At 46.7% G+C, this 27,035-nt stretch overlaps 2 protein-coding genes across 3 annotated transcripts in view; one reads left to right on the plus strand and one right to left on the minus strand.

Moving 5' to 3' along the window:
• Nucleotides 1-23,853, minus strand: part of PQBP1 (polyglutamine binding protein 1) — a 46,398-nt gene extending 22,545 nt beyond the window's left edge. The window contains exons 1-2 of one of the 2 annotated variants that reach the window (XM_033923721.1): nucleotides 23,703-23,853; nucleotides 1,026-1,098 (exon numbers count right to left, since the gene is read on the minus strand). In XM_033923721.1, coding sequence (XP_033779612.1) covers nucleotides 1,026-1,092 — 67 coding nt within the window. In that variant the 5' untranslated portion in view covers nucleotides 1,093-1,098; nucleotides 23,703-23,853. Of the gene's footprint in view, nucleotides 1-1,025; nucleotides 1,099-23,695 lie in introns of both variants that reach the window. The other variant, XM_033923728.1, reaches the window with a different exon arrangement.
• Nucleotides 23,854-23,943: 90 nt separating this feature from the next.
• Nucleotides 23,944-27,035, plus strand: part of TIMM17B (translocase of inner mitochondrial membrane 17B) — a 37,752-nt gene continuing 34,660 nt past the window's right edge. Inside the window, exons 1-3 of the mRNA XM_033923743.1 lie at nucleotides 23,944-24,100; nucleotides 25,796-25,895; nucleotides 26,233-26,296. Of these exons, the coding sequence (XP_033779634.1) occupies nucleotides 24,075-24,100; nucleotides 25,796-25,895; nucleotides 26,233-26,296 (190 nt within the window). The 5' untranslated portion in view covers nucleotides 23,944-24,074. The remainder of the gene's footprint in view (nucleotides 24,101-25,795; nucleotides 25,896-26,232; nucleotides 26,297-27,035) is intronic.

Raw genomic sequence — 27,035 nt, forward strand, 5'->3', positions numbered from 1 at the left:
TAATTCTCTTTCCAGTGTCTGCTGTCCATTTTCTCCTCTTCTCTCTTGCTCCAGTCCCAGTCTCCAACATATTGATCTCTCCCTTTCAACTTTTCTCCTTTTTTCTTTTCTGCCTCTGTCCACTCAAATCGCACCCTCTTTCTCATCCTTCTCCTTTTTAAATTTTCTGCTATCTATCAATTTTCCATCTCCAGATCCAACTTCTCTCCCTTTCTCTTCCCAACTGCCCCTCATCCCATCTCTCCCCCTGTCTGCCTGCCTCCCTCCCTCCCCCCAGGTTCACCATTTCTCCCTTTCTCTTTCCAATGGTTCTCCCTTCAAGTATCTTTTTCCCTCTATCTCCACACTACCCCAGGTCCATCCTCTCTCCCTTCATCTCGCTCTCCTCACAGCCCAGCTTACCTTTCCCTCCAGCACCGGTCCCTCTCTCCTCACAGCCCAGCTTGCCTTCCCCTCCAGTGCCGGTCCGATTTCACCGCCAAGCCGAGGAGTCTGCCGGCCTCAGCCATTTGGCAGTGTTGTACGTGGCTCCCCCTCCTGCTTTTTGCCTGCCGCGGTCTGTTTCCAATGACGCGCAACTTCCTGTTTCCGCCCAGGTGGACCGCGGCGGACGTAAGGCAGGAGGGGGAGCCATGGACAACACCGCCGAATTGCTGCCTAAGCCAGCAGACTTTCCAGCGTGATGGCGATGTCGGACCGGTGCAGGAGAGAGGACATGCTGGGCTCTGAGAAAGGGAAGTTCGAGAGCATTGCCGCAGGCCACATAAAAAGGCCAGGCGGGCCAGATTCGGCCCACGGGCCTCGTGTTTGACACCTGTGCCTTGCTACAACAAAATGCAGCACATTATACAACTGCACAGCACTTTGCAACCCATCAAACTACATACTGAAATACAATGCTGCAATGTGGAACACTACACATATTGACACAGAAACTACACACCTCAAAACTGCAACAAAACACATTCCAACCCAACATGTGCTATCCAGACTCCCCTTCCCTCCATAGCACAGGGAGAACCCACCAGTTTCCAAATGCTTGAGAATCCCTCTTTTGGCCAGGCGGGCCTGAAGTGCCAATGGAAGGGGCATTGTGAGCTGTAAGAAAGAACAGGAAGGATCATTACACTATCTACAGATAACACAGTGGCCCAGCCATAGCTTCTTTGCAGACCAGTGTCCAAAACTCTGATTTCAGAGACACATTTCAGTTAAGATCCAACTCCTCAAGCCCACAGAGACTTCAGGAAACATGTTCTGTCCACTAAGCCAAACTAAAATTTATCTCCAGTCTCTGTCACTCTAATTGGTCCCTACCTATGAAATTCTACAATCCCTGATTTTTAGCCAAGATTCCAAAGGGATAAAAAGATAGAAGTGTGTATGTATATGGCCATACCTCTAAACAAAAATTACGTTCTTACCTTGGTAATCTTCTTTCTTGTAAACCCACACTCTATTTCTTAACAACGGGTCAATCCCATCTCACGAGATCTCTTGTAGGAAGCTTCATTTGCTTAGTTTTACTCCTTCTCTCTTACCTCTGAACTATCCTCCAACTTCCAGTGTGTGACAAAACTGACAATTATTTCTGTGGAGGTCTTGCAGTAATATATCAAACGTCCTTACAACTATCCTTTGAATCACCTATATCTAACTCTAATTTAGAATATCTTCAGTTTAAGGTTATGAAAACACAGCCATTAGACTTTTTACTTATCAATCATCCCTCTACAGTCTCCTTAACACTAGTGCAAACAGTCATCCTTGAGCATTGCATAACCTCTAATCTCCCGATAAATTTGGAGATTTTAATGTACATTTTGAAAATTAAAAAAAAATTATTTAACATTAGAACTCTTAACCCTAACCACTGATCTTTCTCTAACTCCATTGATTTCTAAACCCATGCATTCTGCCGGTCATATATTAGATACTAGTCTTTAAGCCCGTTACATTAACGGGTGCTAGAATATATGTCTGTCTGTCTGTCGCTCTCCCTGCCCCTGTGTATTTCTTCCTTTCTTTCTGTCTCCCTCCCGCTGTTTATCCTTCTTTCTTTCTCCCTCCCTCCCTCCCGCTGTCTGTCTTTCTTTATATCTGTCTCTCTCCCTGCCCCCTATGCAGCAGCAGCATTCCCTCCCCCTCTATTTCCCTGTGCAGTTTGGGAGTTGTTGTTTTTTCAAGATGGTGCCTGGTTAGGTTTTAGGTTGTGGTGCCTCCCACCCTTTTTTTTTTTTTTTTTGGTTTACTGTTCCTGCATCCTTTTGATCTTTTTTTGCTATCTTGGTTTGTTTTGTTCTCTTTTTGACTTGGTCCAATTGAGTAATCAATCATTTTTTTTCAATTCTGGCTGGATCGCCTTTGCCTTGCAATTAACGGTCAAGTTATTCCATCTTACTCGCCTTCTGTGGTGGTTTCTGTCTCTGTCTGGCAGTATGGATGAGCATTGTACGATATTTGGCAGGCAGTACAGTGTGGTCGGGAGTTTCTTCTGATTTCCAACGCTTCTCTCCTGCTGCTGCTGCTGGTGGATGCTTGTCAGATGATTGAAATCGGACCCTTCCTTTCATGCTGGGGTGGAGTTTGTTTCGGCAGCAAATCGTTGTCCTGGCTCATGTATCAGGGGATCAGGTGCTGCAGTCTTCACCTGCGAATCACCGGGAGCTGGTCCACAGCTTCAGACGGGAGATGTCCAGAAAGACCCGTTTCAAGACTTCGAGTTTACGCCCAGTAACGTCTACAACGAACTATCGAAACTCAAAGTAAACAAAGCCATGGGACCGGACAACCTGCACCCCAGGGTGCTCAGGGAGCTATGTGGAGTCCTGGCCGAACCATTATCTGAGCTTTTCAATCTCTCCCTACGCACAGGAAAAGTCCCCTTGGACTGGAAAACCGCCAACGTAATCCCACTCCACAAAAAGGGCTGCAGGACAGAGACGGCAAACTACAGACCGGTGAGTCTCACGTCTATAGTGTGTAAACTCATGGAAACACTGATCAAACGGAACCTTGACATAATCCTGGACGAAGAAAAATTACGAGACCCCCACCAGCACGGGTTCATCCAGGGTAGATCCTGCCAATCTAATCTGATTAGCTTTTTCGACTGGGTTACTAGACAACTGGATGCAGGAGAGTCACTGGACGTGGTATATTTGGACTTCAGTAAAGCATTTGATAGCGTCCCACACAGAAGGCTATTGAACAAATTGAAAGCGATAGGATTAGGAAGCACTCTAACTGCATGGATTGGAGATTGGCTAAGCGGTAGACTTCAGAAGGTGGTGGTGAACGGTACCCCATCCAAGGCATCAAGAGTGGCCAGTGGGGTGCCGCAGGGCTCAGTTCTGGGCCCAATTCTATTCAATTTATTCATAAGAGATATGACACAAGGACTTAAAGGAAGGGTAGCACTATTCGCTGACGACGCCAAACTTTGCAACATAATAGGCAAAAGCTTATTACCTGATAATATGACACACGATCTACGACTGCTGGAAAGATGGTCAACTACTTGGCAGCTAAGCTTCAATGCTAAAAAATGCAAGGTGATGCACCTGGGAAAGAAAAATCCGCACAAAAATTATGTACTGAATGGTGAGACCTTAGTTGAGACCAAGACAGAACGCGATCTAGGGGTGATTATTAGTGAGGACATGAAGGCTGCCAATCAAGTGGAGAAGGCTTCCTCCAGGGCAAGACAGATGATAGGTTGTATCCGTAGAGGATTTGTCAGCAGGAGACCTGAAGTCATGATGCCGTTGTACAGATCCATGGTGAGGCCTCACTTGGAATACTGTGCTCAGTTCTGGAGACCACACTACCGTAAAGACATACTGAGGATCGAGTCAGTTCAGCGAATGGCGACCAGGATGGTCCTGGGGCTCAAGGATCTCACGTACGAAGAAAGACTAAAAAAATTGCGTATGTATTCACTTGAAGAAAGAAGAGAACGGGGAGACATGATCGAAACGTACAAATACATCACGGGACGTATCGAGTCAGAAGATAATATCTTCTGTCTCATGGGACCCTCAACAACCAGAGGGCATCCGCTGAAAATCAGAGGAGGGAAATTTCATGGCGACTCCAGAAAGTACTTTTTCACCGAGAGAGTGGTGGAGCGTTGGAATGGACTACCACTGCAGGTGATTGAGGCCAGCAGCGTGACTGACTTTAAGAAGAAATGGGATACTCATGTGGGATCTCTAAGGGAATGAACTCTGGGGGGAGGCAAATTGCAATGGGCAGACTTGGTGGGCTATAGCCCTTTTCTGCCGTCATTTTCTATGTTTCTATGTTTCTATGGAGGCACGCTGGCCTGCTCCGGTGTCAGTCGGCCGGTGCAATTGCTGATGGAGAGTCTTCTGCTCATCCCTGGGTCCTTGATCTGGCAGCAGTGGTGGCCAGATTGGTGTGGAGCCCGGGCTTTTTAAAATTTTAAAGTTGCCATGGCAGCTATCCTCAGTCGCAGCGGCGCTAGGTGAAAAGTAGGGGGGCCCAATGCCTTGCGCGCTTTTGCCGCTCCCACCGGCTTATTAGCCCTTTTTGGCGTCTGCCCTCCGCCGACAGCCCTCCTCCCAAGCAGCCGCCACTCCGTGCATCCTGGAGTCCTGGTGACGTAGTAAGCGCACATGCGCACTCTTGCTAGCACAGCGCGACGGAACAGGGATCAGGGAAGCACGCGGTGAGAGTGCGCATGCGCGCTTAGCGTTAGGTTTTGACAGAGATTTCGGCAGTTGGAACCCAAGCACAGTACCGGGTAGAGCTTTGTATTCTTGCCCAGAAATAGCTAAGAAGAAAAAAATTTTAAAATTTAAATTGAATCAGGTTGGGCAGATTGGATGGACCATTCGGGTCTTGATCTGCCTTCATCTACTATGTAATAATGGCTTATAGACTTCTCCTTTAGGAAGGTATCTAAACTTTTTATAAACCCTGCTAAGCTAACTGCAGCAGCGGGAGGAAGGATAATTGAAAAGGGTCTGATCCTTGTAATCGTGCCTTTATCTCTATGGTTATCATCGGTTTTCTTTTTGCTATAAGCTAGGAAGCTGAGCCTCTAAGACATACGATTTAAAAAAAAACAAAACACAAAACCCTCAGGTGACAAAGTTTTTAACTGGGAGGTAATACAATCATTTTGCCAAGGCAATCAGGGTTACTCTCTTTCTTGCCTAGATTTATTTCGATTGCTGTCTGCTAGTAGCTGCCAGATGACAGCTCATTTCCATGTGGTTTATTTTGAATGGACACTGGTTTTCTTAGTATAACTTCTCTTGGCTTCAGCGGCCACGTAAATCACCTCTCTGCCTCACTACATGCAGGATCTGTCGCAACAGGTGCGGGTCTCCGTCCTTTCTGTCCCGGCATTTCTCCATTTGGCAGATGCTGATCTATCTCCTCGCTAACCCTGGCACTTGAAGAGATTACCATACGACCTAACCTCGAGAAGTTCTACTGTGGCGGTGCCTTTGAATGCTTGTTGACGTCTTCGCCATGCTTGTTGACGTCTTCGCCGTCCCAATTGCAAGCACTAAACAGCGCTAGCCTACGCCATCTGCCTCTTCACCGTCAGCCATTTTTTTCCCTCCTCTTTGCTATAGATGGGGGGGAGGGATCACTTCCAGTCTAGTAAACGAAATCGACGATGGGGCAGCATCTTCTGCGAAGATGGCGCTTGAGGGATTCTGCGAGGATGTTCCGGCGATGCAGCTGCTCTCCGTCCTGGCCCGGCGTCTGTCCTCCGCCGACAGCCACCTTGCCTCGAAGCCCTCCTCCCAGCAGCCGCCGCTCCGCGCGTCCTGGTGACGTAGTAAGAGTGTATGCACACTCTTGCCGGCACAGCGCGACAGAACAGGGATCAGGGAAGCATGCGGTGAGAGTGCGCATGCACGCTTAGCGTTTTATTATTATAGATGCACATCTGCTCTGCTACCTATTAAGACGTTTCATTGTATTGTGCTGACATTACAGATAAGATACTCACACTGTGCTGCCTACTGAAGTGCTTTATTTTTGTGTCATATTTCTGTTTTATGAATGTTCTAATGTGCTGTTTTGATCTACATAAGAACATAAGAAGTTGCCCCCGCTGAGTCAGACCAGAGGTCCATCTTGCTCAGCGGGCCGCTCCCGCGGCGGCCCATCAGGCCTAGTGCCTGAACAGTGGTCCCTGATTAATTTTGTAACTTACTTCTAATCCCATCCCTATAATCTACCTCTACTCTTATCTGTACCCCTCAATCCCTTTGTCTTCCAAGTACCTATCCAAAGCTTCTTTGAACCCCTGTAGCGTGCTCCTGCTTATTACATCCTCTGGTAGTGCGTTCCATGTATCCACCACCCTCTGTGTGAAAAAGAACTTCCTGGCGTTTGTTCTAAACCTCTCCCCTTTCAATTTCTCTGAGTGCCCCCTTGTACTTATTGATCCCCTTAATTTGAAAAATCTGTCCCTGTCTATTTTTTCTATGCCCTTCATGATCTTGAAGGTTTCTATCATGTCTCCTCTAAGTCTCCGCTTTTCCAGGGAGAAAAGCCCTAGCTTTTTCAGTCTGTCAGTATATGAGAGGTCCTCCATGCCCTTTATTAGCTTAGTTGCATTACTACCACAAGAAAAGTAAGACTAGAGATAAATGAAGATGGTTTATTATAATTCATTAAAAAGAAGGCATAAAACTCAACATGGCCACTTTTCAGCACACACCTGCCTAAGGGATAAATGAAATCTTGGTGAAATCTATAAAACACACATATGGCCATGTCAGGTTTTATGTCTATTTAATGAATTATAATAAACCATCTTTGTTTATCTCTGGTCTTACTTTTTTTTTTAACCTGTATTGTCTCTTATGAGACTTTACCTCTCCGATTTAACTGTTACATTGGCATTTGGTTATTGTACCACTCTTAACGCTGTTACTAAAATGTAAGTTAAGCTATACCTGATGTACACTGGCTTAGGTGAATCTTTTCATGAAGGCAGTTAATCTTAATGATTAATAAATAGAAGTTCAACAGACCAATCAGTTCCAAATGAAGTATATAATTTTTCAATTTCTCTTACAAAGAAAGCACAGTTACTTACCATAACAGGTGTTATCCAGGGACAGCAGGCAGATATTCTCTACATGTGGGTGACATCATCCACGGAGCCCTGACGCAGACAGCTTTTCAAGCAAACTTGATTGAAGATTTCAAGTTTGCTGGTGCTGCACCACGCATGTGTGTGCCTTCCCGCTCCACTAGAGGGCACATCCCCTCCTCGTGGTCTTCAGTTCAGATAGCTAGCAAAGAAGCCAACCCCGGGGAGGAGGGAGGGTTCGAGAATATCTGCCTGTTGTCCCTGGATAACACCTGTTAAAGTAACTGTGCTTTATCCCAGGACAAGCAGGCAGCATATTCTCTACATGTGGGTGACCTCCAAGATAACCAATAAAGGGACGGAGGGAAGTTGGCAATTTAGGAAAACAGATTACGCAAAACCGACTGGCCAAACCAGCCGTCACTCCTGGACAAAGTATCCAGACAGTAGTGTGAGGTGAAGGTATGAACCAAAGACCAAGTGGAAGCCTTGCAGATCTCCTCAATTGGCGTGGACCTGAGGGAAGCGACAGAAGCCGCCATCGCACAGACTTTATGTCCCGTGACCCGACCATGCAGCGAGAGACCAGCCTGAGCGTAGCAGAAGGAAATACAAGCAGCCAACCAGTTGGACAAGGTGCGCTTGGAAACAAGACGCCCCAACCGATTAGGATCAAAAGACAAGAATAATTGAGGAACCTTCCGATGAGACTGGGTGTGTTGGAGATAGAATGGCAACGCCCTCTTACAGTCAAGAGTATGAAGCGCCACTTCACCAGGATGAGAATGGGGTTTAGGAAAAAACACCAGAAGAACGATAGACTGATTAAGGTGAAAATCTGACACCACCTTAGGCAAGAACTTGGGATGAGTGCGGAGGACCACCTTGTCATGATGAAAAATAGTAAAAGGAGGGTCCGCAACCAAAGCCTGCAGCTCACTAACCCTGCGAGCAGAGGTGAGGGCAAGCAGGAAGATCACCTTCCAAGTAAGGAACCTCAGATGAGCTTTGTCCATGGGCTCAAAAGGAGGTTTCATCAATTGAGCGAGAACCACATTGAGATCCCAAACCACAGGGGGAGGCTTGAGAGGAGGATGGACATTCAAGAGACCCCTCATAAAATGAGAAACCAAGGGGTTAAGAAAGCGACTTCCCATCCAGCTGCCGATGGAAGGCGGCAATCGCACTAAGATGTACACGAACCGAATTGGTCTTGAGGCCAGACCGAGACAAATGCAGCAAATAATCCAAGACCGAAGGTAAAGAAGCAGACAAAGGTTCCACCCGATTCGAAGCACACCACGTGACGAATCTAGTCCACTTCTGGGCATAACACTGCTTAGTAGAAGCTTTCCAAGAAGCCTCCATAACATCCCTCACCGACTGGGACAACTCAATGGAGGAAGTCAGGTGGAAAGGAACCAAGCCGTCAGATGTTGACTGTAGATTGGGATGCAACAGCGACCCCGACTCTGAAACAGCAGAGAAGGAAACACAGGCAGAAGTAGAGGATCCCTGACACTGAGTTGAAGAAGCAGGGAAAACCACGGCTGCCGAGGCCACCGAGGAGCGATCAAAATCATGGAGGCGCGAGCAGACCTGAGATGGACAAGCGTCCTCAGAATCAACGGAAAGGGAGGAAACACATACAGGAACCTTCCCGTCCAATCCAGAAGGAACGCCATCGGCCTCGAGACGATCCGGGGAGAACACCCTGGAGCAGAAAAGAGGCAACTTGTGATTGAGGGGGGAGGCGAAGAGATCTATCTGCGGAGTCCCCCACCGAAGAAATATCTGACGCAGAGTCTGGGAATGGAGAGACCATTCGTGCGGCTGCAGAAGGCGGCTTAACTTGTCCGCCAGGCAGTTGTGCTCGCCCTGGATGTAAACTGCATGAAGAAAGACGTTGTGGCGTAATGCCCAATTCCAAAGGCGCAGAGCCTCCTTGCAAAGAGACAGGGAACCCGTACCCCCCTGCTTGTTGACGTAATACATCGCCACCTGGTTGTCTGTGCGTACCAGGACCACCTGATCCCGAAGCAAATGATGGAAGGCCACCACCGCATTGTAAACGGCCCGAAGCTCCAACATGTTGATGTGGCAACGACGGTCCGCACTCGACCAAAGGCCCTGTGTACGTAGACCGTCGAGATGCGCCCCCCCCCCCCCAAGCATACACCGAGGAGTCCGTGGTCAGGACTTTGTGATGCTGAGGAGCGAGAAAGAGCAACTCTCTGGAAATATTGGAAGAGCTAGTCCACCAACGGAGCGAGCGTTTCAAGGAGGGAATCACCGCAATGTGATGAGAAGCGGGATCCCGATCCTGTCGCCACTGAGAGGCCAGAGTCCACTGAGGGACCCTTAGTCGTGCGAACGGTGTGACATGCACGGTGGAGGCCATGTGTCCCAAGAGGACCATCATCTGCTTGGCCGAGACCCAAGCTCACAGGGAAACCTGCCAGCTAAGTCGCATGAGCGTGGCCTGCCAAGGAGGAGGCAGAAATGACCGGAGGCGAACCGTGTCCAGCACAGCCCCGATAAACTGGAGGGATTGAGAGGGGCTCAACTGAGACTTTGGGAAGTTCACCTCAAACCCCAAACTCTGAACGAAGGTAATAGTCTGATGTGTCGCTGAAATAACCCCCTCCTCCGTCGAGGCCTTGATCAACCAATCGTCAAGGTACAGAAAGACCTGAAGGCCCCTCGACCGCAGAGCCGCCGCCACCACCACGAGGCACTTACGTGAAGACTCGCGGGGGAGGAAGCCAGCCGAACGGGAGGACCCTGTACTGCAGATGGCAGGTTCCCGACCTGGAAGCAAAAGGAACCGGCGACAAGCTGGATGAATTGGCACGTGAGTATAGGCCTCCTTCAGATCGAGGGAACACAACAGTCCCCCTCGTTCATCAACGGGTACAAAACCAGGGAACGAAAGCATCCTGAACTTTTCCCGAACCAGGAACTTGTTCAGCTTCTGGAGGTCCAGGATAGGAACGGAGGTCCCTAGTCCTTTTTGGGGACCAGGAAGTACCTGGAGTAAAACCCCTGTCCCCGCTGACAAGGGGGAACCTCCTCCACCGCCTGAAGGGGAAGAAGGGCCCAAGCCTCCAGAAGAAGCAAGGGAAGCTGCGCCCGATCTGAAAGGACACACGACAGGAGGACTGTCCTGGAGGCAACTCCCGAAAGTTCAGCAAGTATCCCTCTCTGACAACGTTGAGGACCCAAGCGTCCGAGGTAAGGCGGCCCAATTGGGGTAGAAAGCCTGAAGACAGCCCCCGATAGGAAGAGGGGCGAACGTCAGCCAGCCCCCCTGCCGCCCAGCCAGTCAAAAGGACGGTGCAGGCTTAGACACAGCCTGGGTCCTGAGGTTTCGGGAGGAGCCCGCTGCTGCTGCTGGCGCCGAGGAGGCAGGGCTAGACTTCTGCGGGTACCTCCAGGGCGGCAGCCGATAAGTCTTAGGAGGAGTGGGCTTCGGCTTGGGCTGCACCAAAGAGGCAAAGAAACGCTTGTGCTCCGAGAGGCGCTTAGTGGCCGCCTCGTTCGAGTCGTCAAAGGAGTTCATTCCCCAAACAGGGAAGATTGGGCCAAGCAAATCCTGCAGATTGGGGTCCATATCGACGATGTGGAGCCACGCCAAACGACGCATGGCCACCGCAAAGGTAGAGACCCGAGAGGAGAGCTCAAACGCGTCGTAAGCCGCATGGAACATGTGCAGACGCAGCTGCAAAAGAGAGTTCACCAGCTGCCCAAACTTCACACGGCGGGAGACCCTGAAAAGCGGGCAAGGACTTGACCAGGACCTTAAGATACGAGGTGAAGGTAAAATTATAATTTAGGACCCAGTTGGCCATCATGGAGTTTTGGTAGAGGCGTCTGCCAAACTTATCCATCATCCTCCCCTCCCGGCCAGGTGGGACCACCACGGAGACCCTGGAGGGATGACTCTTTTTCAGAGAAGATTCCACCAGCAGGGACTGGTGGGAAAGTTGCGCCTTTTCAAACCCCGGACAAGGGACAGTCCGGTATAGAGACTCCATTTTGGACGGAATGGCCGGGACCGCATAGGGGGTCTCCAAATTCCGGAAGAAAGCCTGGCGCAGCACCGGATTCAAAGGGAGCCGCAAAGACTCCAGAGGAGGACAAGGGAGGTCCATCTCCTCCAAAAACTCCTTGGTGTATTTTGAGTCGGACTGGAGTTCAAGATGGAGCACCTTCCCCATGTCCTGAACAAACCTGGTGAAGGCCGACGGCCGACCGGCCCTCGAGGGGGGTGGTCGAATGAGACCGAGGCGCCGCCGAAAAAGAGGGAGAAGCCTCCCGAGAGTAATGCGGCGGCCAATCAGTGCCCTGTCCCGAGCCCCAAGACGCCTCGCTGAGGGAACGGGCGGGGTTGAGGACTGCCGACGCCTTGAAGGCGGCTGAGGCGAGGACCCCGGGGTCCGAGGCACCGAGGTCCTCCGACGCCCAAGGCGACACTCTATGGGAACACGGAGGAGACCCCTTCGAAGCCGCGGCCTCCCGGAGCGGAGCCCCGGACTGGGAAGGCGACTTAAACAACCGGGGGTTGGACAAAGACAACTCCGAGACCCGGGCGACCACCCGGGGACCTACCCCTCCTCGGGGGGGAGTCCCGGGGCCGTTTTGCTGAACGACGAGACGGGGGTCGAGGCACGCCTTGACCCCGTATGCCCCGAGAGTCGAGGAGAGGAGTCCGAGGAGGAGAGGCACCGAGACCGACGCACCTTGCCCCGAGGGGCCTTGACACTACGCTCAGGCTGGTCCGGTGCACGTGAGGCCGAGGCCGGGGTCAAATGGGCCAAAGCTGAGGAGAGCTCCGAGGATATCATAGCCCTTAACATCTCCTGGAACACGGGCACCGAAAGCATTGAAGGCATATCAGGTGCAGCGGTGCATTCCACCGAGGGCGACCTCGAGGTTGACTATTCCTTGGAGGTGGAAGCACGCTTTGAGGGCTTGGCCAGTCTCGATGGGGCTGGTGGAAAAGCACTCCCACCATGAACAGCCGGAGACTCCGAGGTTGGCTTCCTCGCCAGCGCTGACTCTGAAGAGGAAGAAAGAGGGGACTTACCCGGAGCTGAGGTCTTCGAGGCCGGAGTCAATCCCTTCGAGGCCGAGGTCTTACTCGGGGCCGAGGTCTTCGAGGCCGACGTCAAGGCCAGGGCCAAGGTTGAGACCGGAACCGAAGCCAGGGCCGGTTCCACAGCAAAAAGTTCAGCCATGCGGGCCCGACAACGTCGCAGGGCACGGTGCTGAAAAGTCGCACACCTGGGACAAGCGTCGGTCAGATGGTCAGCCCCCAGGCACAAGATACACCACTGATGCGGGTCGGTGATGGACAGCAGCCGACCGCACTGGATGCACTTTTTAAACCTGGTAAGAGGCTGGGACATAGGAAAAACAGGCCGCAGCCGATCGAGGTCCAGCAGCCACAGCAACCCGGGGGCCCCCGGATGCCGAGTCCGAAAGAGGATTTTTTTTTTTTTTTTAAATTGACGATTGAACAAAGGCAAAAAGGCGCACAGCGACTCCCAGTACAAAACAAAGAAGCCGCAGTGCTAGAAAGGCACGGAACACACGGAGAGAAAAACGACAGGGCTTTCTGGCTCCGCAGAAAACTAAGAACTGAAGACCACGAGGAGGGGATGCGCCCTCTAGTGGAGTGGGAAGGTACACACATGCGTGGTGCAGCACCAGCAAACTTGAAATCTTCAATCAAGTTTGCCTGAAAAGCTGTCCGCGTCAGGGCTCCGTGGATGACGTCACCCACATGTAGAGAATATGCTGCCTGCTTGTCCTGGGATAAACTAGCGTATCTTCACTGGAGTTGATCTAAGGGCCTTGACAGAGGAGATGATCAATAAATGCTTCACCGTGGAAAACAATTTGTGTGGCTCACTGATGGCATTTCAAATCCTCCAAGGAAAACAGGATTTGGCGGTATTTAAGAGGTGGGGACAAATAAATATAAATATAAACATACGAAGTAATAATTTGTGGTACTATGTTATAAGTTAAACCTCTCCTTGATAAATTTAAAAGCCGTCTTTTCTTGATTTTGACTGGAATTGCGATTCATTTGATCACAAAGAATTGGAAAAGTCATGATAGATTAAATTATACATTTTGGTGGACAAATGTATGTAATACATATCAATATGAGAGGATGAATGCAGAATGTTCAGGATTTAGTATTTTATTTAATAAAGTATAGAGTCCGTTGACTTTATTTGTAGCTTCATAGTAAAGGATAATGTATTACCTTCTGAGTTTTTTCATTACACATCTGGGCAGGAGAGGGGTAAGGGAGGGAAAGATACTGGAAAAATTGGATATTAAATCTTTTTATTAAAGTAATGAAGATGTTTAGTATTATCGATAATTGATGGAAGGGGGATATAGTTATGCTTCTATATAATTATATGACATGGTGTATTCTCTGTAATATTGCTATTTTTAATCAAATGTATTACACTGTTGTAATTTAATAAAATAATAAATTTTTTAAAAAGAGGTTTTCCAGCCATCTACTTTGTAGCCTTTCTTGATTATGAGATAGAAATCACAGATCATAATTTTTCTTAGAAGTGATGCAGTTCTGAATTGCAAAAACCACTTCAAGTACATTATGTACAGTAAGGGGTTCTAACCAGTAGTGCTTGCATCCCCGAGATGCTTGGGAAGAGTTCAGATGGGGTACAGAGAAGGGTTTTGAAATCTGAGGAGGTACTTTTTTTGAAATTGTCTAAACAGAGTGAAGGTAGTTACAGTATTGATAGTATAATAATAATAATAATAACTTTATTTTTGTATACCGCCATACCCAAGGAGTTCTAGGCGGTTCACATTTGTTTATCAAAAAAAAATTACAAGTGGTTTAAAACAATTGAACACTATTAGAAGCGAGCCATAAATTACAAGTGGTTCGAAACAATTGAACAATATTAGGAGCAAGGAAGTAGTTGAGGTTAGAGAGAGAGGGGGGGAGTGTAGGTCAGGGGGGGGGGGTTGGAGGTGGGTAGGCTGGGAAAGAGGTGGAAGGGGGCAGGAGGAGATTGTTGTTCATTGGAGAGGGGTGTTAGGTGTCTTGTCCATGGAATAGGTGAGTTTTGAGAGATTTTCTAAACCCGAGGTAGGTGGGGGCCTCAAGGACAATTTGGGCTAGCCATGGGTTCAGTTTGGCAGCCTGGAAGGTGAAAGTTTTGTCAACTGTATAACTGTGTACTACTATAATTTTAGTGATATTAGAAGTTAGCACTGTTAGCAGCTAACAGCATCATACATAGCTGTCAGTAGATACTAGTGGACACATGTTTAGGAAGAGGGTGTGGGAACCAAAAAGGTTAAGAACCCCTGATATATATATAGTGCGATTCCATAAACTGACCACAATTGAAAGATTAGCAGAATTCATTTTAATGGCTAAAGAAGCCCAGTAAGATTCATAGTTAGCTAGATCCTCTATCATATTTTTGAATTGCAGGACAAAAAAGAACAATACACGTAGAATGGATCTTGTAAGTAAGTTAAAATGTGACAATCCAAGGCACTTGGATCACAATTATGTACTACATGTGACTCTGCTCTACAAATATCTCACCATACTCCCTACTGTGTATTAGACTGACCAACCCATGATTAAAGAATGGAAAAAGGATCCGAATGAAGAAAATAAGAAGAAACAAGCACTGGCAAGTTAGATGCAAAGCACTGAAAAAGACAGCTAAAAAAGAATCTGAAGAGAAACTTGCAAAAGAGGCAAAAGCTCATAGCAATTTTTTTTAGGTACATCAGAAGCAGAAAACCTGTATGTAAATAAAAGTAAAGTATATTCTATCTGCCTATGCTAATTGTCTGAGTGTTATCTGTACATATCTCTGGGAAACCAAAAAGAATTATAGCAGTTATGGCAATGGGCTAGCTATGACGAGCTTAGGGACTTGGCAGGCCTTAGAATCTGTGAGCTACTGGTGAAGAGTTTGTAGCATAGGCAGCTGTTTAGAGGCATATATCAAATTGGTAAATCATCCCTGTTTGGTGATGAACAACCTGAAGAGGATGTAATGTGTCAAACTAGGCCAAGCCCATAGAGCTCTAGGTCTTGAGCAGGCTAATGGAAGCAAGTCATGATATCTTTAGGTACATCACTATGTCATTAAGGACAGGGTTGTGTCCAAAATGAAAGGTGAGGAATCATTGTCTATAAAATTCTCAGAGAAAGGGCGGGACCGCCGGAAGAGGAAGCAGCGCAGACGCAGGGCTCAGAGAAGGGGCAGGACCGCCGGCAGAGGAAGCAGCAGGACAATGGTAGGCAGCTTCTCCATGATGGAGGGGGGGTGGGGAGGCTGTGGGGGTGCGAGCGGTCCTTCGGGGTGGGGATGCGGGTGCGAGCGGTCCTTCGGGGTGTGGGTGCAAGCGGTCCTGCGGGGGGGGGGGGTGAATCGGACGTCGGGGGGGGGAGGGAACTATGTAAAAAAAATGTGTACAACGCGCTCACGAATATAACACGCATGGTTATACTCGGTTTGTAAAATCATGTATAACGCGCGCGTTATATGCGTGAAAATACGGTAACTGTCTACTAACCTAAAGGCTTGGAACAGTTCATTTTCAGAAGGCCCTTCCTACCTGCGTATGGTGACTGGAGATCGCTGCTGAAGGCGGGACCAGTGGAGGCATGGTGGATCGCTGCTGGTGGTTGCCTAGGATGGGCGGCGTCTGTTCTCTCATTGGAGAGGAACTGGAGTTGTCTCTGGATCCATGGAATTAGACCGTGCCATGGACTCCTCCTCCCGGTTGTCCGATGGAGGCAGAGTGCTGTATTCTTTGGGAGCTGCCCATGAGCATCCGCCGCCCACCAAGAGCTGTGCGGCCTGGCGCTGGATTGTTCTATCTCTGTGCATCTTCTGCCTGGAAGTGATGAGTCAGGGCTGCAGCAGCTGGAAAGCCTGAGTTGATATCTGTCCCGTCTGGTCTTTTGCCGTTGGGATTATTTAAAATATGCTGAGGCAACAGAGCTGCTTCAGGAAATTGGACTTCTGCCAGACTTATTTGATTTTGGTTTTCAATTTTTTCTTCCAGTTTATGAATTATTTTAAATTTCATTCCATTGTTTTTACCCCTTTTCTTTTTATTTTATTAACTGAATTAATTCTATTGTTTAACGGATCCTCCCTTCTATTCCTTTTTACATATTCTTTTAGTTCATTTAGATATAATTTACATAGATGGTGCTCCTATCTGTAAAGTTAGGAATTTCTATGAACTATTCTACATGCTTCTCTCCTCACCACTCCTTCCTGCCCTCCATAATCCTCCCTACCCTCTTCTAACCCCTTCCTCTGTAATGTTGCCTAGAGCTTGTATAGGTATGTGCAACGCACAAATGGAAGAAATAAAATAAAGAGACGACTGTTAAGGACTGAGGTGTGGAGTACGAGTTGGATAGTTAGGGCAGGAGGGGGAAGGGTGAATGGAGGGTCTGTAGTAGAATGTTCATGCCACCCAGTGGAGGGAACTGCTAGATGATGTGTGAGCTGCTCATGTTTTTCGGGGCTGACTGGCAAAGGACTAGTCAAATTATCAGATGGCAATTATCAAATGGTACTTCCTTTTAGGTGTGCAGTCAAGTACATTAAAGGGGAAATTCTATACTTGGCACCTCTAGTGCTAAGGTGCTGTTATAGAATACTAGTGTAAACCTGAACTGGTGTACTAAAATTTAGGCGTCACATTTATGCCAGCCCTATAGCAGACATAAATGGGCATGCTTAAGTGCACCATGCAAAACACATAGAGGGGCATAATCGAAAGGGACGTCTAAGTCCGTTTACTTCCATATCGCAAGTCGTCCAAAGTTAAAAAGAGCCTAAGACACATTTTCGAAAGAGACGTCCAACTTTTTTTTACTTTCGAAAATCGTCTAATTATACGTCCTGCCGATCTGATCGTCCAAGCCACTAAATCGTCCATCTTTATACCACATTTCCGTCCAAGTCCAAAACGCCTAGAACAAGCCCTGTTGGACATGGGAGGGGTCTGCAAAGTGATGGACTGAACACCCAGACATGGCACCTAAATAGTGGGGTACCTTACAGGGCACTGCTGTGAACTTCACAAAAAGGGTGCCATGGCTTCTCCTTACTACAGCTCCCTTACAGGCGACGGTAAGCCCCCCAAACCACCTCCAGAATCCCCTAGACCAGGGGTGTCCAACCTTTTGGCTTCCCTGGGCCGCACTGGCCGAAAAAAATGTTTCTGGGGCCGCACAAACGCTGTAGCAAGACAGAGGAGGGAGCCGCAGGTTGGACACCCCTGCCCTAGACCCACTTATCTACCACCCCAATAGCCCTTATGGCTGCAGGAGCCACTTATATGCCAGTCAAAAAGGGTTTTGGGGATGTATAGGGGAGTGCACATGTTGTAAGTATCAATGCAGTGATTAAAGGGGCTTATGGGCATGGGTCCTCTTCTCTATGGGTCCCTAACCCACCCGGGTCCCTAACCCACCCCAAGACAACTTAAGCTGCCTCTGGGCTGGACTAGGCTTTCCTATGCCTATTCCAGGCGGCCAGGTGATGATGGTCTGGAGGCTGAATTTTAAAGTTCTGAATAAAATTTTTATGGGGGTGGGGGGGGTCGATGATCACTGGGGTAGTGTGTGGGGGTCTGTGTTATGTGTTTGCAGTGCTTATCTGGTGAGTTTAGGTGGGTTTTTGTTTTACATGGTCTAAGTCACAATGGATGTGGGTCTCTTAAGCTCTCAGACGCCTGCGTTAGCTTTATCATTGTCTATAAGCCAACAAAGCAGACATGGTGGTATCTTTCATCGAGCTATAGAGAGTTTTCTTATAAATATTTTACATTTTTTTAAAGTTTTTTAATATGCAAATAAAATTTCATGCATCAAGTTAGAAATGCATTACGAGGTCAAAGTTAAAACAACGAGCCTTAACAGCTCGAACAGTAATCCGACTCCTGATGAAGCCCTATTTTGGGTGAAACGGGGCCCGTTGGGTGACTAATAGAGGATTACACCGGCGAATATCACTTAAAAGCTAAGAGCCGGTCTTTGACCTCGTAATGCATTTCTAACTTGATGCATGAAATTTTATTTGCATATTAAAAAACTTTAAAAAAATGTAAAATATTTATAAGAAAACTCTCTATAGCTCGATGAAAGATACCACCATGTCTGCTTTGTTGGCTTATAGACAATGATAAAGCTAACGCAGGCGTCTGAGAGCTTAAGAGACCCGCATCTATTTTGATGATATATTTTCAAAGTCCTTGTTTGCATTTACTTGTCTAGGAAAGGACTTTATCCATTTTTTGATTTAGTCTAAGTCACAATGTCCAAGTTCCGTCTAGGCTCTGTTGTTAAACTTTCGGTTATACATGCTGTATGACTAAGTCTAAGCCGGCCCATGTCCCGCCCAACTCCCGCCCTTGACACGCCTCCCGAAATGCCCCGTTTAGCTTTGGACGCTGAGCGGCACTATGAAGGCCTAGGTCGTTTAGAAATACGGTCAAAACCAGTTTTTATTTTCGGCGCTTGGACATTTTTGAGAAATGTTCGTCCAAGTGCCGACTTAGGCCAGTTTTTGGACGTTTTTCTCTTTCGATTATGAGCCCCATAACATTTAGTATTCTATAAAAGTTATGCATGATTGTTGGAGACATGCCTATATCCATTCATGTTCTGCTCACATATATGCCCTCTTGCAGTTACAAACTACTATATAGAATTTCTGTGTTACCTTATAGAATGGACCCTACTACACTTACATATGTACCTGCAAATCTTGGCACTTCCAGTGTAACTAAGTGTTAGTGGCAAGTTACAGAATTGCCCCATAAGTATTTAAGAGTACAAATAACTGCACAAAAGGGAGCAACCTGGACAGACAGGATAAGCTAAACCTATGTGGATGAATTGTGTTAAAATCAACTTGCCAGAGTTGCTTTTATGTTTCAGACACTGTTAAAGGGATATTAAAGAATTGCATAACATAAGAATAGCCATACTGGGTCAATCAAACCATTGGTCAATCCAGTCCAGTATCCTGTTTCCACAATGGTCCAGTGGTTCCCAACCCTGTCCTGGTGGACCACCAGGCCAAACAGATTTTCAGGATAGCCCTAATGAATATGCATGGCGCAGAGTTGCATGCCTGTCACTTCCATTATATGCAAATCTCTCTCATGCATATTTATTAGGGCTAGCTTGAAAATCCGATTGGCCTGGTGGTCCTCCAGGAACCACTGTATTATACCACTCAGGATTTTGTAGACTTCAATCATATCTCCCCTCAGCCATCTCTTTTCCAAGTTGAAGAGCCCTAACCTCTTTAGTCTTTCCTCATACAAGAGGAGTTCATCCCCTCTTATTTTCTTGGTCACTTTTCTTTGAACCCTTTCTAATTCCGCTATATCTTTTTAGAGATACGACGACTAATTGGAATGCAATACTCAAGAAGAGGCCACATCATGGAGTGATACAGAGGAATTATAATATTCTTAGTCTTATTTACCATCCCTTTTCTAATAATTCTGAGCATCTTGTTTAATTTTTGGCTGCTGCTGTACATTTGGCAGAAGATTTCAGCTTATCATCTATGATAACACTAACATCTTTTTCTTGGGCGCTGACCCCCTAACATTAAAATTAATCTGATATTTGGATGCCCAGTCTTTCAATTTCCTAAGGTCTGCCTGCAATTTTTCACAATCTGCATGATTTTAACAACTCTGAAAGGTTATGTCATCTGTGAGAAGTTGCAGAATGTAGAGCCTTTTCAGGCTCAGATGTCAGTGTTCTAGAGTTTCTTCAGGATGGTCTTGAGAAGGGCCTGGCTGTTGGTTTCCTCAAAGTGCAGGTAGCAGGCCTCATGCTTTGGGACTTGAATGGAGAAAGTTTCTTTAGCTTCTCATTCTGATGTTGCCAGATGTTGAAGGGAGCACCTAGGCTGCATCCTCCTGCATGGGAGTCGTTCCCAATATGGAATCTTAACAATGTTTTTCATACCCTCAGTAAGGTCCCATATGAGCCCTTACAAGAGGATTCGTGCATGGATCTTACCGTTAAAAGACAGTTTTCCTAGCAGCCATTGCCTCAGTGAGGGGTCTCAGAGCTGCAGGCTCTGTCGTGCAAAGAGCCTTTCCTCAGATTTATGGAAGCTGCAGGTCTCGCTGCACATGGTTCCTTCTTTTCTATTAAAAGTGGTTTCAACCTTCCATGTAAATCAGGAAGTCCGGCTACCTGCATTCCATACCACAGGTGTGAAGAACAAGGATAAAGTTTTGGCATTGCAGGATATTAGGATAGTTCTTCTATGTTAACTTGAGGTGACAAATGATTTTTGTCTCCCAGATCATCTCTTTGTTCTAACGAGTCCTAGCTGCCAGGAGAAGCTGGCTTCTAAGGCTTCCATTTCAAGATAGATTCACATTGCTATTTCTTCAGTGTATATCAGGTGAGGTAAGCAACCACCAATTTCTTTGAGACCACACTCTACGAGGAATGTGGCTTCTTCTTGGGCAAAGACCCGGGCAGTTCTGCCCAAAGAGATTTGTAGGGCAACTATATAGTCCACTCTCCATACTTTTACAGGGTGGATGTAATGGCATGACTAGATGCTGCTTTTTGGGTCCTCAGTGCTATCAGCAGGCTCATCTGCCCTGCCCTAGACTCAGGGGACTGCTTTAGTTATGTCCCACTGATTTCAAGACTCATATACCTTTTGCACTAGAAAGGAAGATTAGGTCCTTACCTCAATAATCTTTTAGAAACGCATACGAGTCTTGAAGGCCCACCCTGTCAGATTTCATTTATGAGAAAAGTCAAAGTCAAAAGTCATAACATGAGATTAGAACTGAACATAAACAAGACGAAGATCATGAACATGAAAAATGATGAAGATTTTGAGCTTGAAGGCAATAGAATCGAAGTTGTAAAAGATTTCAATCTCCTGGGCTCTTTTGTAAACAAAGAAGCAACTAGCAGGGAGGAAATACTCCGCAGAATAGCACTTGGTCGCTCTTCAATGAAGACTCTCGACAAAGTATTCAAAGGCAAGGAGGTAACACTCCAAACGAAGATCAGACTTGTCCATGCACTCATTTTCTCAGTGGTCAGTTATGGATGCGAAAGCTGGACACTACAGAAACAAGACAGAAAGAAAATTGACTCATTTGAGTTTTGGTGCTAGAGAAGGATTTTAGGCGTGCCTTGGACTGTCAGAAGAACTAACAAATCGATTCTGGAAGAGATCAAACCGTCTATGTCACTCGAAGCCCAAATGATAAAATATAACTGTTTTATTTTGGTCACATCATCAGAAGAGAGAGATGACTGGAGGACATCATGTTTGAGAAGATTGAAAGAACCAGGCGAAGAGGGCGACCTGCAATCAGATGGCTAGACACGTTGAAAACAACCATGGGGATGACCCTGGAGGACCTTTCAACTAGCACAAAACCAATTTCTTTTTAAATCTGCAATTCATCAAGTCGCTAGGACTTAAGCATAAGTCGATGGCATCTAACAACAACTTTCTCAGACATGTATGTATTTCCAGATGCTGAACTGTCTCCTCTCAGACAGATTTGAAGAGTGATGAAATAACTCTCTATTGTAAAAGACAAATGAGAGACTGTAAGAATTAGTGCTGTCTGATTCAGGGAAAAGTTTTTCAATTCGATTTAGCCCATTGAATTGATTTTTTTATTCTATTCACTTTTCCCACCCAATAAGGTGTTTTTTCAAATGTCCTGGTGGGTTTATTTTGTAGCCTCTTCACCCACCCTACCCCACCCCATGCCGGTGCTCTGGTGTAAACAAAATAAACAAAAAAGACTTGTCCTCTCTCTGTTAGGTCCTAGCTCATGCTCTCTAACACCAACTCTGGCAGGATACATATTCCAAATTTGACATATTGTAATCACAAAATAGAAATTATTTTTTCTATCTTTTGTTGTCTGGTCATTTTATTATTCAAATCATGTTGGTCCCAGGCTCTAGTTTCTGTTTCTCTTCTGTTAACTTGCTCGCCAGGTTCTCCTGCCCATTTGATGTTTTCTTCTTTCTCCGACTACCATCCATCTTCCATCTCTGTACCTTCCCTTCCACTGCCATATCTAACATCTCTTTCTCACTGTCTTCCATCTCTCTTCTTTCTTTTTCTCTCTCTCCCCCTGCCTTGTGCCTGGGTCAAACCTCTCTATTCTCCTCCATGCAGCATCTCTACCTTCCTCCCCTCTATTATCATGTGCAACATTTATTTTTCTCCCCATGCACCATTACCCTATGTCCAACATTTCTCCCTCTCTCTTCTCCATGCATGTCTCCCTCCCCTTCACCATAAGCAGGATTTCTCCTCACCCCTTTCTACCTCTTTGTTGCATCTCTCCCTTCATCTCCTTCCCCTCATATCCAACAATTCTTCCTCTCTCCCCCCATGCACAGCAGCTTTCCATCTCTCCTATGCCCCCTGTGCAGCACCTCCCTCCCACCCTCACCCCCTGATCTGACATACAGGCCTCCTAAAGCAGAGTGGAGGTGGCTGAAGAGGCAGTGCTTGGAACAAGCTGCTTCTGGCCTGACCCACCAGGGCTTCCCTCTACCATGTTACTGAAGGCCCCGGCAGGATAGCCCAGGCGCAGCCTGTTCTGTGTGCTAACTCATCTTGTCGGCCACTGCCACCTTGCTTTCGGAGACCTGTTCAGAACTCACTGAATCCGATTTTTTAAGAAAGTGAATTGGTGAATCAATTCAAATCAGCAAATCAAGCAGCAATAGTAAGAACTACTTAAGTGTTAGTGTTGGTTGCACTCAGGTGGCTTGTTCGGTTCCACCTTGTTTTCTGTTATGTTCCTATTGTCATTGATTTAATTGTAATCATTTAAGAGCAGAGCAGACTTGGTTTTGTCAGAGAGTTCCCCATGTCCTTCCTTTTTATTTCTCCTCTTATAGTGGTTATCAACTGCTTTGGTATGAACTGAGAAGGTATAGCACAGCCCGGTGATACAGGAGATGGAGCCAAAAAATGTTAATTATGCCTTCTAAACGACTCACGATTAAAAGTGAATAACCCACTGTTTCAAGACTTTGTATGCCTTTCTACTCGAAATAAGATTATCAAGGTAAGAACCTAATCTTCCCTAGTATTGCCACATTTTGCTCACTCTGTCCTAAATTCAAGATAGGGGTTTCAGCTCCTAAAAGCTAAGAAGTTAGTCCAATGTTTAGGAGTGGGGGGTTATTAGCCTTTATTACTATACACTGAATACTTTCAGATTCGGAACAACGGTTGCTCTTCATAAATACATGCCGTGCCGTGCCTATTCAATTGCAAATATGTTGGGAATCACTGAGCTAGCATTACTGATCACTCCAAATCACGAAAGCCAGCTTTAGTTTTATTGGTTCCTACTGCACGGTGGGCGCTGTAGTCTCTATTTGGAGCACCACAACCCCCAGCATGCACTTAGTTAAATAAACTAGCATCGGCTCGGCTTCTTTGGGTTCAGCCTGAGCGAATTCGTGACCCGCCACATTGCACTGGGAACTAAAACACGGAGCACTACCTCTCACCTGCGCTTCCTCTGTCCTGGTTGGGGCCCCCTCTGACCTCACTTCCGGAAGGACTGTAGACAACTTTCACCTTCGCTCTACCCGGCCACCATCCCTTCACCAAACTTAGTGAGAAATCCTTCCTAATCGCCGCTCATTGGCTCGCCGTGATCACGTGCCGACGATTTTGCTTGACCCTTGGCCCTCTTTCTGACGTCGCCAGTTGTTGATTGGCTTTGCCTGCTGACGTCTTCCTACTTTCCTTCCCGAAGCCCTGCCTCTGATGTTTTAGTCTCTGATTGGTTCGTCTCCTTCACGTGGTGAGGATTGGCAACAGCTTTGTGCCTGGAAAGAGGCTCTGGCCGCAGCCGGTAGCGGCGGCGGGAGGACGAGATGGAGGAATACGCCAGGGAGCCCTGGTAATGGCAAAGCTAGTCCGGTACTGATGTTTATAGGAAAAGGCGGTGGTTGTGCCTCAGGGGGGATCCCCAGGGTCAGCAGTGAGATTGAGCCATGGCCCGCTGTAGGCACTGGTATGGGTGACCCCCCTTGGGGTGAAGTTGGCTGTAAAATCCAAGAGCGCCTGAGACTCTCACTGCGAATATCATATTGCTGTAGGATTTGAGAATAGGAAAAAAAAAATAAAAGAAACAAAACAAACTGAGTGCCAGCCTAAAATGGAGCTAGAGCTGCCTGTAACTAAGTCTACGCTTACCTGGCAGGGTTTAGCGCATTGCATAAGGGACTTGTTCTGGTTTCCTGATTATGAAGGGGAAAAAAGGGGTTACCTTCGAAAGCCAATCATAAAATGCATTGAGTTAGTCCAATAAAAATGTATTACTTTGTTTTCTAAATATTACCTAATTTTGTTCCCTAAATAAAATTAGAAATTATTAACTAAGTGAATTTCAAGAAACCATTTGGGAAGTAGGACTAAGAGCTGTGATTCCCCACCACTTTACATCATAGGGGTTGTAGTCTTCTGTCTCCCATATGTCAACAGCACAGCCTGGATTACCTTTTTGTCTACCAGTCTTCTTCATCCTTTGGGTGTTTTGGTCTGCCTCTAAGTAGGGCTGCTCAAAAATGTTAGCCCAGCATCCTTTCTAAAGCATAACCCTCTAATATAGCCTATAATTCTACTAATCATTTCTATAGCACTATTAGACCTATGTAGTGCTGTGCACATAGGCAAGTACCTGTCCCTAGTGGGCTAACAATCTAAGTTTTTGTACCTGAGGAAATAGAGGATTAAGTCACTTTGCCCAAGGTCACAACGAGCTGCAGTAGCATAGTAAGGGGGGTGCAGGCAGTCCGCCTCGGGCACAATCTTCCAAAGGGTGCAGCACCCCCCCTTCCTCTCTGTCCCCCCCCTTTTCCTTCCACGCATGCCCCTTGCCTTCCCCGTTGCCTTTATTACTTCCCTGATGCAAGGTTGCTGCCCACGTTGACATCAGCGCTCTCTCTGATGTCACCTCCGGGAACAACACCTAGGAAATGATGTCAAAGGTTGAACCAACACTGATGTGGGCAGCTCATGCCGGAGAAGTTAAAAAGGTACAGGGAAAAGAAGGGGGGGCAGGGAAGAGGGCACCATTCACCCTCACTACGCCACTGTGTAGTGGGAATCAAATGCTGTTTGCTAGGATAAAAGTCCATTGCACTAACCATAGAAACTTCCTTAAGATGCATTCCTACAAGAATGGGAGATGTTGCTGTGCTGTTTGTCTTCATCCTGAGCTTTGTAACATCTGTGACATGGCTAGGTTTTAGCTAGAGCACAGTTTTAGAAGCTGCTTGCCCTGGATTGGTGGCATATAATGTTGGTACTATTTGGATTTTTGCTAGGTATTTGTGACTTGGATTGGCCTCCTTGAAGACGGGATACTGGGCTAGATGGACCATTGGTCTGACCAGTAAGGCTATTCTTATGTACTGTGGTAATAAACGGTGTAATTCTAAATAAGAGCTAAGGGCAGCAGAAATACAAATCCAAACATATATCCAATCCTTGAACAAACAAGGCTGACTCTTTTTGTGACTTGTGTTAAGGCTGCGGTGGAGATAAACATGCATGAAACTTTAACGACTGTATTTTATATTTTCTTTTGTAGCCCATGGCGGATAGTGGATGACTGTGGGGGGGCTTTTACTATGGGGCTCATTGGAGGGAGCGTCTTCCAAGCTGTGAAGGGCTTCAGAAATGCACCTGTTGTAAGTAAAATGCTGCTTACCATTTAATGTTCTTTACTCTTAAGTATGCTCTGAATGGGAGTGTCTGTCCTGAAATTGCAGAAGTACAGTGAGACAGGAATGAAATTCACAGACAGAGCTGTGTGTCCTGTGGAAGGGATCTTTGTATATGAAGAGTAGCAAGTGATGCAGGACAGGTTTGAATGATTGGCAGAGCTATTTGTGAGGATACCAGTACTGGAATAGCAAAGAATTTTGCAGAACAGGTGTGAGGTGTGCTGTCAGAGCAGTGTTTGCTGGGGTATCAGAACTGGAATAGTAGGGGAGACATTCATCCAGCTCGCAATCTTGTTTCCAGGGGGTTCATCATCGGTTCCGAGGTAGTATGAATGCAGTCCGAATTCGAGCACCACAGATTGGAGGTGAGTATTCTAGAACAACCCCCCCCCCCCCCCCCGTGCATCTGATGTCTTTTGTTTCATAGCTAGCCATAGTAAACAGTTAAGTAGTTTCTCTGCAGCATAATTCAGGGACCAGTGGAGAAAGCCATACATGGATTTCTGAGCTCATGGTTTCTACAGCAAGCATAATACCATGACATGCAGAAAGTATATGCAAATTTTTTGTGTACAAAACTTGCATGCTAGCCTGAGGAAGCCTGCCAGATGCATTTTTACTAAGGTTTCATAGTAAGCGCAGCTTTTGTACTTTTGGAATAATGTCAGCACACATTGCTGCCTTTTTTTCTGCTTATAACATTTTTCTAATCTAATCTAATCTAAACCTTAAGTTTATATATCGCATCATCTCCATGAGAATGGAGCTCGACACGGTTTACAAGAACTTAAAATAGTGGGTAGAGAAGAAGAAAAAGGATTACATGAACTTATGTGTAGAAGGGGGGAGAGAAAGGGGGGAAGGATAGAGCTACAATTTGCTGAAAAGCCAGGTTTTCAGTTGTTTGCGGAATAACTGAAGGGAGCTCAGGTTCTGCAGCGGGGTGGTGAGGTCGTTCCAAAGACCTGTGATTTTGAAGAGAAGGGATTTTCCCAGTTTGCCTGAATAGTGGATGCCGCGTGGAGAGGGGAAGGCTAGTTTAAGCCTTTGGGCAGTTCTGGAGGAGTCGGGACTGGAGGAGTTGAAAGACAGTGGGATAAGAGG

Source organism: Geotrypetes seraphini, chromosome 1 (assembly GCF_902459505.1).
Source record: "Geotrypetes seraphini chromosome 1, aGeoSer1.1, whole genome shotgun sequence".
Taxonomy (NCBI): Eukaryota; Metazoa; Chordata; class Amphibia; order Gymnophiona; family Dermophiidae; genus Geotrypetes; species Geotrypetes seraphini.